The sequence below is a fragment of the Mauremys reevesii genome, linkage group 23 (genome assembly GCF_016161935.1).
Source record: "Mauremys reevesii isolate NIE-2019 linkage group 23, ASM1616193v1, whole genome shotgun sequence".
NCBI classification, from domain to species: domain Eukaryota; kingdom Metazoa; phylum Chordata; order Testudines; family Geoemydidae; genus Mauremys; species Mauremys reevesii.
The window spans coordinates 19,949,872-19,962,454 of NC_052645.1; the positions used below are offsets into that span (position 1 = coordinate 19,949,872).

The 12,583-nt window shown below is 39.5% G+C and overlaps 1 protein-coding gene across 3 annotated transcripts in view; it reads left to right on the forward strand.

Annotated features, from left to right (window-relative positions):
• The window catches only part of ZMYM4 (zinc finger MYM-type containing 4), a 53,918-nt gene that overhangs the window by 6,558 nt on the left and 34,777 nt on the right, over positions 1–12,583 (forward strand). For 2 of the 3 annotated variants that reach the window (XM_039511443.1, XM_039511444.1), the window contains 2 exons: positions 11,206–11,248; positions 11,367–11,891. In XM_039511443.1, coding sequence (XP_039367377.1) covers positions 11,206–11,248; positions 11,367–11,891 — 568 coding nt within the window. Of the gene's footprint in view, positions 1–8,652; positions 8,750–11,205; positions 11,249–11,366; positions 11,892–12,583 lie in introns of all 3 variants that reach the window. The other variant, XM_039511445.1, reaches the window with a different exon arrangement.

Consider the following 12,583-nt stretch of genomic DNA (forward strand, 5'->3'; position numbering starts at 1 on the left):
CCAGTCACTCAGACAAACAAGGTTGGTTACAATTTGCAGAAGATAATGCTGCCTGCTTCTTGTTTACAGTGTCACCTGAAAGTGAGAACAAGCGTTGCCATGGCACTGTTGTAGCTGGTGTTGCAAGATATTTACATGCCAGATGCGCTAAAGATACATATGTCCATTCATGCTTCAACCACCATTCCAGAGGACATGCTTCCATGCTGATGATGGGTTCTGGTTGATAACGATCCAAAGAAGTGCAGACTGATGCATGTTCACTTTCATCATCTGAGTCAGATGCCACCAGAAGAAGGTTCATTTTCTTTTTTGGTGGTTTGGGTTCTGTAGTTTCCGCATCAGAGTGTTGCTCTTTTAAGACTTCTAAAAGCATGCTCCACACCTCGTCCCTCTCATATTTTGGACGGCACTTCAGATTATTAAACCTTGGGTCAAGTGCTATAGCTATTTTTAGAAATCTCACATCGGTACTTTCTTTGCGTTTTGTCAAATCTGCTGCAAAAGTGTTCTTAAAATGAACATGTGCTAGGTCATCATCCGAGACTACTATAACATGAAATATATGCAGAATGCAGGTAAAACAGAGCAGGACACATACAATTCTCCCCCCAAGGAGTACAGTCACAAATATAATTGATGCATTGTTTTTTTTAACAAGCATCATCAGCATGGAAGCATGTCCTCTGGAATGGTGGCCAAAGCATGGTAGGGGCATACGAGTGTTTAGCATATCTGGCATGTAAATACCTTGCAATGCCTGTTCTCACTTTCAGGTGACATTGTAAATAGAAGCAATCAGCAGTATCTCCCGTCAATGTAAACAAACTCGTTTGTCTTAGCGATTGGCAGAATAAGATATAGGACTGAGTGGACTTGTAGGCACTAAAGTTTTACACTGTTTTGTTTTTGATTGAGATTGAGTTTAGTTTTAGCTTGTTTTCCAAAATATCTGCTCTGTAGACCAACACCTTCTTATTTTTCTGTAAGGGCATTGGAGTGTCATGTGCTTGCATTGTGGTATGAATTTCTATATCTTTTATGTCTCCTAAAATTTCTTCATTCCTTCTGTCGACCATGGAGTGAGTTTTCTGGAAAGTATCCCAATGAATGAAGGTGTTCTAGGCTGCTGGTATTAGTCATTTTGAATGCTGTCATAGGAGCCAGATGCTACAGGAGAAACAGTCTAATCTTTACCACTAGGATCCTCATCTTGGATAGTTGTTTCTAGCATGTTTAATTTATGTTGGCTATTTTTACTGGGGCATCTTGTACAGACTGTCTTGTTTTTGTGCTTCCATTTATTTATGTGGTGCAACAATTCCAAACTGTCCTGTGGAGCATTTGCTGGTGGGTTGCTGAGAGTTTTTGGGTCACATAATACTGGTGTTCTGGTTTCCACCTGTTTTCGGAGGTATCCAGACTACGTATAACAGACATTGGAAAGAAGGAGGAGCATCCAGTCTAGCTGCCTCTACTAAGAGCCACAACTATGTAGGAGGAGAAGAGGAAATAGGAGCCAACCATGGGAACTAGAACCACAAGCTGGACTGGAATTTTAGCCACCAGCTGGAGGGGAATGTCCAGAATTATGAGAGTAGGGGAAGGAGAGGATCAGGTGCCAGGGCACCATGTAAAAGGGAGAAGAGGAACAGGCAAAAGAAAGCATCAGTAGGGAAGATGAATTAAAGAGCTAAAGTCAATGTCCTGATTACATTGTTTCAGGAAGGACAAAACACATTGTAGTAGAGGTATCTAAAAACAAATAAAGACTTTCCTATCTTCCATGTAAGCAACTGTTGTAGTTGCTACAGGACAGTTATGGGAAGGGAGGCAACTGTAGGCAAAGACCACAGGACTGTTATCTGGTCTACCAACCAACCTATTAATATAATATCGACCACATGGTGAAAAAGTCTGAGAACCCCTGAAGTAATATTTCAGCAACCAGAGGATACCTCACTCCTGTATTGTCTTAATTTATATGCAAAGCCCTCTTGTAGGTCTCTTATTTGGGGGCGGACTAGAGCCAAAACCAGAAAAATCTAAACAGAGTCTGTTTCCATCATTGTCTTCAAAGACTTATTGTTGTAAGTCTAATAAAACAACCTGTGTTCTGTTAGTAATGTAATTGCTGACAAAACTGTTAGTAATATAAGTTGCTGACAAAACAATTGTAACTGTGGTTAACTTGTTAACCTCTTGGAGATACACTGAGCAAAGGAAAGTGTGACTCTTAGATTCTGGTATGCTGGTCTTCTGGCCCCAAACAGTATATTTGTAGTCGTCATTGTTAGTTGGCTGTATTATTTGGACCCAAATAGTTTTTAAATGCATGTGTTTTTTTTTTTCCTAACGTGATCAAAATCTCAATCCTGTGAGATACTGAGTGACCTCCTCAACTCACATCGAGTTAAATGGGAGCAGACGGCTCTCAGCACCTTGCAGGATAGAATCTCCTAACTGAAAAAATGTTAATTTTTGGAAGCTGCGGACAAATTCTTCGAAGCATACACTTTCAGTCTGGAAAATACAAGCATTCTAATGGGTTAATAAAATATGGAAAGTTAAACTTGGTTTGGAATAATTCATCTAATGAATATCACATCAGTAACATTTGCTGCTAAAATGTATAGGGCCTGATTTTGATTTCATCCTGGTTTTTATACCATTATAGCTCTGACTTCAGTGAAGTTCCTCCTGATTTACACTGGTGTAAGTGAGAGTTCTTCTAAAATTCTAAGTGAGTTGTAAATGTGTTTCACCACAATCCAGGGATTTGGGGGATGTGTGTGGAATGACTTAAATGGCAGGAGGAGGAAGGATGTTCAGCATGTATCTAATGTAACCCACCAATTCCCCTCACTCCCTTCCTGCTTTTTTGTTTTTTGTTTTAAATGGTTGTAGATTCCAGGCATCTAGACTGGCAGGCTTCCGCTCCATGTGCACTAGGCTGGTGGTTTTGCAACCAGCACAAAACTGCTGCAAACCACAGCCTTCCTATAGGGGGCCATTGGGCCAGGTAGGAAGGTTTCCCCTCTTGCAATTTTTTGGTGAGGATTTTTTTTATGGGGGTAGAAGCCCCTTCTGCTTTTATTGGGTACAAACTAAGAATATCAAATAATTTGAAAAAATATGCAATAAAGTGTGTGTATGCATGCGAGGAAACCATTTGCCTGACCGCCTATAGTTTTGTTGCAATCTGCAACTGAGATTTCTGGGTGGGTGGGGGTTGTGCAGCATAAAGCCGGGTTAGGCTTCATGTATAGTAGGAGCCTAGATGCTTGGGTAAAGATGCTAGCAACTCACTGTTAATCTATTAAGGATATTTTGAGAATTTTATTTTGGTGCTTAGATGGCCCAATGTCCTTGGATGAAGTATAGCTTTACATTTTATCATGAACAACAAGGTCAGAAGCAATAAGAAACAGAAAAATGTCTTCCTTGGTATTTTTTAACATGTATGTAGAATTGTTAGGAATTGTCTATGCTTTAAAAAACAAAACAAAACAGTAATTAAAGGGACATTATCACGGTTAGGCTAACATTTTGATTTAAAAAAAACCTGGGCCCAATCCTATGAGGAGTTGAGTATTTACAGTCCCATTGATTTTAAAGTTACACCTCACAGTATTAGCACATTTATGTACTTTGCAATTATTCTCTAAAATGCATGTTGTAATGCAGTTTCTTTGACTTAAAAAGAAAATCGGCATGTGCACTGACAACCCACATATAATCCCCCCTGCCTCCCATACATGTGGAGAAATGGTAGGGTCTTGTTGCAGCAACTTGTTGATACTTCCCCATTGTTACATTTAAATTTAGTTGTATTTTTTTCTGTTCCAGAATAGATTTGTATCTAAAAATGCTTATAATGTAGTAGAAATTAAAATCCCAGAGACATGTTATAGCAAAACTTTATTTCAACTATCTCCAGAAATAACACAGAAATACATTACACACCCACTGCAACTGAATGGCAGAAATAAGACGCTAGCTACAGGCAGCTGAAACTGCTGAAGCTGCTAGGGGGCTCTGTAGAATTAAATAGCAGTCTTTAATGCACAACTCTGTGGCTCTCTTATTCACAGATCTCTATGGCTCTTTTGACCTCTAGGGGTTCTCTTCCTGTTGAAGTGCTTCTTTTCCTGTAGCAGGTATTTGCAGCAGGCTGGCTCTTTGTTACCCTCTGCCCTCCTCACTCTCTAGGTGTTTTGAAGGTATGAATCAATTGGTCTCTCTGTTATTCTGCAAAAGGAGCCCTAAGAATGGCCCACTGATTAATTTTAACTATTTGTGTTGTACAGGTTTCAAATCTAGGAGGGGCAATGTGATTGGCTGAGTGCCTAACAACCCTCCAGTGATGTCATGCACCAAGGGTCAGGGAGCACTTCCTGACTTCATTACACCTGGGTTCAGGAATATTCATTAAATTTTGAATGACCTTTTAAAAAAAAATCTGTCTTCTGTAAAAGTTTTCTGTTTTCCAAAGCGATGGCGTAGGCTGTGGTGTGTGTGCACAAGGGAAACTGCATAGGAGGTAGGAAAATGTGGAATCTGTCATTTAAAATATAGATATATATTACAGTTGACCTAGCATCCCTGCTCATAATCAGCCCTAAAACCTATGTGGTGAAAAATGGTGAAGGGAAAAAATATTTCAAGCTTCCAAGGGGTTGTTACAAAGGAACGAGGGAGGGAACTTAATGATTTCTTTTTAAAAAATGTTATACTTACCTGTTTTGCATAAAAAATGAAATTGCCAGCCTCAAAGCAGCCTTGCTGTTTGTATTACACAAAAATAATTATTAATTATTATTAATAGTTTATGGATGTTGCAGTTTTGAATGCCATTGTATGAGCAATTTAATTATTACAAATTAAAGTGTATAATACTAAACTACAGTTAATACCCTTCTGTCTCCCATGCCAGGCAAAAAAAAGGGGCTAGTAGTAAGCATTCTAGTGTCTAATAATTCTGCAGTGTGGTTGTTTAGCTGCTTAGACTTAGAAGGAAGAATTAAATTAAACCACAACATATCAGATTTACTTAAATTAATCTGACAATTCTGCTTAATATTTTGGTGCCCAGCTTATCAAAACCCTTATTTTCTTTAGACAAACTAACACCTAACCATGCTTCTTGTGTGCACAGCTGAAGAACATTTTTCTCTTTGCACTTTGGGTAGCAGAATACAAGCTAATGTAATCTTCAGACTAGAGAAAATACCTAAAACTCATAGTCTTCTAAAACATCTCCATTATGAAAAATAGCAACACGTAACTTTTGCTAGTTTCAGAATTTAGCTGTCATAAACATACCTTAAGTAATACCTATCACACTAAGTGCACTTTATAGAAATGATGCGACATGAATACATAGCAAAATAAAACATCCTCACTTAGAAAAAAGCTCTTTGGCTAGCAAAGTGGTGCAGTAATCCTACATCTTGCCTTAATTTATTAAGATCACTGTTGGGAATACACTTGGAACTTTAGGCACAGACTACTGGAGCTTGGTGTGCTCCATCCTCTTACAGTTCCTCATCACTGGCCCAGAACACGGTCTGTAATCTGGAGGCAGCTGCTCTCAGGTCCTTCTAGCTAATAATAAATGTGCATCATAAAGAAGTGTGGGTGATAGATACAGTACATGGAGCTCTGCCCTGCAATATGTGGGATACTTCATGTGATATGCAGAGTGCCCCCAATTCCCACCGTCTTGAATAGGGGTTGAAGATGTTCAGCAAGATCAGACCTATAAGCAGTAGGATCTGGTTTCCAAAATAGTACTTGCTACTTATATAGCAACTTGCATGTTTAAATAGCTTTACAGATATTAAGTGACCCTCACAACATCTTTGTGAAGTACTGGCATCCTCATGCTAGTCTGGGAAACTGAGGTGCAATGTTCAAATTAACTTTCTCCAGGTAATGCAGTGGGTCAGCAGTTGAGCCATGATGAGAATTCATGGACTCCAGTTCCATACTTTGATCACTAAAACACAGTGCCAACGATGTCAGGAGACCAAGCTTAGGGCAAAGTGAAGGCAGTGTTCAGAAGAATTGAAAGTGGTATGGACTAACAATTTTCTCATGTTGACTGGAGCTGTAGAAATTACAGTAGAGCTACCATGAAGTATTGTAGTAGGGGAGAGGATCAGAACATTGCCTTAAATATAACACATCATTTTTTCCAGGATAGGAAAAAGACTACATGCAGAAGCCCTCAATAAGGCCTGTGGTAGCTAGTGTGAGAGTATTATGATCCAATGGTAAGAAGTGTGTCACTTGTGCTGTCGTCCATTAAAACCTATGTGCTGTCAAGTCAGAACTACAAAGTGATGTAGTAATGTGAGTAGCAAGAGCACTCATTTATCTTGTTTTATTGCTAATTTTTGCAGCCAGCTTCCTTAAAACTGCTTTGGGACAGTGCAGGTCAAGCAGCTTTTTATGGGGAAAAACTTTCCTCCCTCCTCCTCCTCCTGTTTGTTAATTGCAGTTGTTGTGAGTCTACTTACAATATCACACCAGAACGTCTGTTATGGCATTACATGGTAATTTATAAAAACCTTGCTATTTTAATTTCACTGTATTACTCAATGCAACAACACTTTGGTTTTGGATATTGACTTTTTCTGTTTCCTATAAGATGGTGATGTTCTCATTATCCTAGTTTGTAGTAGTTGTGTACTGCTGCTTGTAATCAGTAGGATACTGTCCTGTGAGCAAATTGCTCTATACAGTTATGTACTATTTTGTATATGAAAATAACCTCAACTCTGAAGCCAGCTCTTTGTCCCCATTATGCAACTATAGGAATATATTATTTTTCTCCTAAAATTTTCTAGAAATGTTTTTCTAAAGGATTGTGTACCACTCATCAGAGCTACACTGGTGGTAGATCAGATACTTGAAGGGTGAGCCTCCTAAGATTGCACTATGACAAGCAAAACATCTGCCTTTTTTGAAAAAGCAATAGCCAATCTGCAGACTTACGTTTTTAGGACTTGATGATGTGTGTTGCTCAGAACCCTCAACCTTCAAAGACTTCTGTGGGAATTGGGGGTTCTCATCATGTCAAAGGGTTCTGCTCTTAGAAAATTAGGCAGTCTAGCTTCAACGTTGGAAGGTCAGAGGAGTTGGGAGGGGTGGCTGAAAAGGGAAAAAGGAGAATGCAGGTGTTGTACTTGCTAGGTAGTTATTCAGTGCAGCAAAAATGAAAGAGGTTGTCTTTATATACACATAGGAAGAGACAATCTGGGCAATTTGAGTCCCTACCTCCAAATGGCTCTTGGGTTCTGTTCCTTCAATGCAACAGTGTGATGGTAAAGAAGAGCAGGAGCTTAGATAGACTAAGGGATGTTGGATAGATTAAGAACCAGGGCTGCTCTCCAACAAGCAGGGGCCAAGCCATTATTAGGGGCTTCCTTGGAAGTTCAGTGGAAATTCCTGTTCAATATGCAGCAGTGTTTTTTGTTTAAACAATATTGGGATGCATAAGGAATGGGATGAAAAAATTTGTTTAATATCGTTGTATAAGTCAAATATATATCCACACTTGGAATACTTTGTTCATTTCTGAGCACCTTCTAAAATACCAGAACAGAATAAATAGAGGCCATTCAGAGATAGATGACATTTGTTTGGGGGCATGGAAAGACTTCCATGTGAGGAAATACTGGGACATCTTAGAGAGATGACAGTTAAGAGAGAGCATGATAGAAATATACAAAGTAAAGGTATAGAGAAGGCTAGTTGGGCATTCTTATTTACCCTTCTCATAATACAAGAATGGTGGGGGGACCCAAGGAAATTGAAAACAAATTCAAAACTGCTAAAAGATGATACATTTTGTTGTAACAAATAATTAACATGTGGAACTTACTTCCAAGAGATAATATGGAGACGTAGAACTTAATAGGATTAAAAAATGGATTAGAAATGTATATGAGTAGTGAGAATATCCACAGTTATATTAGTTAGAAAAAATGGGATATAAACCCTCACTCTTCAGTGCATAATTAAACCACTGATTGAGAGGGGAAGTTTTCCCCAGTCCCAATAGGCTGGTCATTGAGTTGTCCATTTTGAGGATTTTTGCACCTGCCTGTGAGGGTTTTGGTGGTGGCCAGCATCAGAAATTGGATACGGGACAAGGTGGACCAGTCATGTTTTATAGTTCCTATGTTCTGAAGCTTTATAGTTGGCCTTGTTGGCAATAGGCAGAGAAGCTTCTCCAACACATTTAGACTTGGTACCTCTGTTCCCAGTTCTTGCTTCTGCATTGGCCTAAGCCAGGGGTCGGCAACCGTTCAGAAGTGGTGTGCCGAATCTTCATTTATCCACTCTAATTTAAGGTTTCGTGTGCCAGTAATACATTTTAATGTTTTTAGAAGGTCTCTTTCTGTAAGTCTGTAATATATAACTAAACTATTGTTGTATGTAAAGTAAATAAGGCTTTTAAAATGTTTAAAAAGCTTCATTTAAAATTAAATTAAAATGAAGAGCCCCCCGGACCGGTGGCCAGGACCTGGGCAGCGTGAGTGCCACTGAAAATCAGCTTGTGTCACGTGCCACCTTCGGCACCCGTGCCATAGGTTGCCTACCCCTGACCTAAGCAGTTACACTCCCGTATGTCTTCCCCAGGTCAATTACTCCTTGTTCCTGCTGTGGTTGAAGGCTCCTCCAAGTCTGCTAAGGGTCCCAAGAAGGGAACCTATCAAGAAGGATAATCCGTTCTAAGGTGGATTGTGTGATATACTGTATATAAAACTAGGGCCTTCAATGGTTGTCAGCAGAAGTAAAACAAAGTAGAAATAAAAACACACTAGTGATCTATTCGTGTTTTCATGTATGCCTTGAATCTTGTAAAGAGAATAAATCCAAAAGTATCTAATAACACCCAAGGCAAACGTACACATCACCGCTCATTCTGACAGCTCCATAGAGGAAAGAGACAAGAAATCCAAAACAGGTTTTTCCTTCAAGAACAGTCTGATGCTAGAAAATGTGGTAAACACTTTAAAGAGCCACTACAAGCTGTCTGGATTGCAAATATTTTTCAACCTGTTCAGAAAAAGAACTTGATATTGTATGTTGGTGCCTAAGGTCCCATAGTGCTAGGTGCTGTACAAACATTGCTTACAATCTAAGTTGAACCTCTCATTTCCCTGAATGAAGCAGTTAGTTTATTGAAGGGGCAAAACCTACAGTGACAATTCACAGGATCTCTCACCTCCTATAAAGTGACAAAGGATTGTACAGTACTATGTCAAAGTGCCCAAGTTAGAGAGGTCCTCTACAGGATAAATATCCCGTTAACAGAGATTTGTTTTCCAAAAGACTTCAGTGATGGAAAAATTGATGTGTTCGTGAAGTGCAGCTTTCCAGCTTCAACATCCTCCATGTCGACTCCATTATCATCTGATTCCGTGTCAAATTGATCATGGCAAAGTTTTGAATTCCATAAAGGACACATCCTACAAATCTGCCATAAAACAAATATCTCTCTGGCCCCTTCTTCATCTCTAACACTTTATGATTCTGAATCCCCTCCATGAAGCAGAAGTAATTAGGGTTCTAACACTCCAGCCTCCAGTAACTACAGGACTTCAGCATTTCGCCAGCACGTATGGGATCCAAAGAGGAGGAAAGATTCTGGGAGCTAGATTCTGAACACATGTAGGATGACTACCAAAGGCTATGGTGGATCCTAAAAATTAGTTCTCAGAGATGCTCAAGAGATCTCAAACGAGCCCAAGAATCACTTAAGATCTTAATGCAACTCAAGAAGGAGAATGAGTTTGATCTAATGCCTCATCTCCATTTGAAACTTAAAATGCCCCACTAGCAAGTTCTCTCTGGTATGTTCTTTGTCCTCATGAAGAAGAGTGAAAACATTGCTACTGGACTTGGATGTAGAACTGAACCTTGGTCCTTTTTTGTATCTCCAGGAGACTTCCAGTCTGGATACATACTGCACACCCTGGGGAAATGGAAGCAAGTGCCTACTGAGATTCTGCTACCAGGGACACTTCCAGTACTGCATCCTTCTCTCTTGAGTTCTCAGCTTCTAGGAACCAGCGCTAGGAAGAGTTCTGGATTTATAGATCCTGATTTTATTCTCACATTGATTTTACACTAATGTAACTCAGTTCACTTCAGTGGAAATACTCCTGATTTATACTAGTGTAATTGAGAAGAGAATTGGGCCCATAGACCAGCCTCAGATTTGCATCTCACCAGACATTGCCAAATTCATTGCTGCAGTAAGAAAGCTCAAACCTTCCAGGATCTACACATTACTTGTGCTCCAGATGAGGAAGGCAAAGATTATTCTAGCCTCGATGGGAAGTTTAACTTCTTTACTTCTTACAGTTGCCTTAAGAAAGCAGATATGACTTAAAACGGAAGCTTTACCATTTCCACTGAAAGGAAAGGTATGTCACCAGAAGAAATAATAATAATTCTGTTGGACATTCTGGTTTCCTTGGTGCACGTTTTGGCTTTGAAAAGCCTCAAAGGATGCTATCAATGTTAACATCGATCAGGGAATGTGTACTGAAAATACATGTTCCGTACAATATATAAACACAAGCACTTTTCAGTTCTGTGCCTTACTCTCATGCACTGTCAAAACTCGTAGGAAGTAAGGTGTTACCGTACTTTATATGTGCGTTATGGAAAAGGGAAGATTCCCTGGCAAATGGTAAGAGTAGCCGTTGTGGTTATGCAGCCCATAAGGTCAATGGAAGTTCTGTGTGCTGGTGTTTCTAGATTCGTAGTGTGCTGGTCACCTTAGTATTCGGGTATGACAAAGGCTAATTTGGTCTACATTAGGTCTTAGTTTCCCTTGGGTGGAATCCCTGAGCTTTATTTGTTTGGGTGTGTGGGATTTTTTTTTGGGGAGGGGGGATTAAACTAATTTTTTTTTGTTTGTTTTACCCTTTTTCTTAAGTGAGGCAGTATTAATTCTAAACCTCCATGCTGTGCTCTTCTGTACACTACTAAAGCAGCTACAATAAATGTCACTTTGCAACTTCTAATGTAGTTACTTTATTCTGCAATATAATCCCAATTTACAAAATCTTGTATTGACAATTTTGGTAGTGGTGGGTGGTGAATTTTGTTGTAGGGTAAGTTACACCACAATACATGACACTTGCCATGGATAATCATGTAATGTTTTCCTTCTTACAGTTTGAAGACAAATCTAATGCAGTTTTTGACATTACAGAGAAATGTAAGTGCTTCTTTTATTTATATATGTATTTATGAGTAAGCTAAAGATTAATGCTGTACGCATATTCTCTGTTAAATGGTGGTTTTTGAAGACCTGCACTCTTTTTCTTTATTCATAGGTGGTGATATTCTGGATGCAGAAATGTCTGAGGACGCGGATCACAATTTAATACCTACCCTTGAAAGCATATCCTATGAAATGCAGAATCGAACAGGATCTGAAAACTCACTGCTTGATGAAGATGATTATTTTCTGAACTCGGGGGATCTTGCAGGGATTCCAGTTGTTGGGAGTGACAATGAGGACGATCAGAATTTTACTTCAAAAGACAGTCTCCCGTCTACGATTCACACTGAAGATAACCTGGAGGACGGAAAGAGAGTTACAGAACATGAATTGGACAGTGAAAAAGAATTGCAAATACAAAATGCAATCCAAAAGGACATCACTTCATCATGTGATCAGGGCCCTATATTTAAACCCATTCGGAAGGATTTTAGCATAGCAAGAGATAATGGTAAAGAGACCTTTTCAACAAAAGAGAAAAGCAGAGAGGGACCTTTCCAAGAACGTGAAAAACGTTTGGAAAAAATTCCTAAAGAGTTGGATTCCAGATTGAAAAGCAGTTTCCTTGATAAAGCAGGTAACAGTTTAACCCACAGAAATAACAGCTCAGGAGAGGGGGAAAAAGAGAACTAGATACAGACCACTCACAGAGTTAGTTAGGTAACCCATTCTCTTGGGGATGGTAATGTGTCCACCTGAATGCAGGGAAAGCATTTTGCATTGAACCCTGAAATATGACAAATGCACATTATAGAAATTATATATTTAGGCTCTTCTGAAAATTCTAGCCTTTAGGCTTTGGGTGCTTGACTCCCTTAGCCTTCTCTGAATATCTCAACCTAAACCCTGTTATTGTGGCTTTATTAAGTGAGCTCAATGTCACCTTAAGCTTTCTTACTGTGATTTTGATCATGTTCTTTGCAGTCTCTTTATACTTCCATTCTTCTCTTCCATGATTTTTGTCTTTAAAAGTTTGTCAGTAATGCACTGATGCTTCTGTGAAATGCATGCTATTAATATGTGTGCCCTTCAAGGAATGTGCCTTTCAGAGTGGCATTGGGGGAAGGTTTATTAAAGCTACACTAGTGCCTCCAAGTAGTCGGTTAGAGAGCAGCTTGGAGACACACTCTCTACTGGGACAAGGAATTTGCTTCTCGGACTCTCTCTCCAGCCATCATGGAGAGGGCCAAAGGGATGCCTGGGGGTCCTCTCCTCAGTCAAGGGAGCCTGGAAGTGGCCTAGTGATCCTGCTACCCATGCACCTATTTC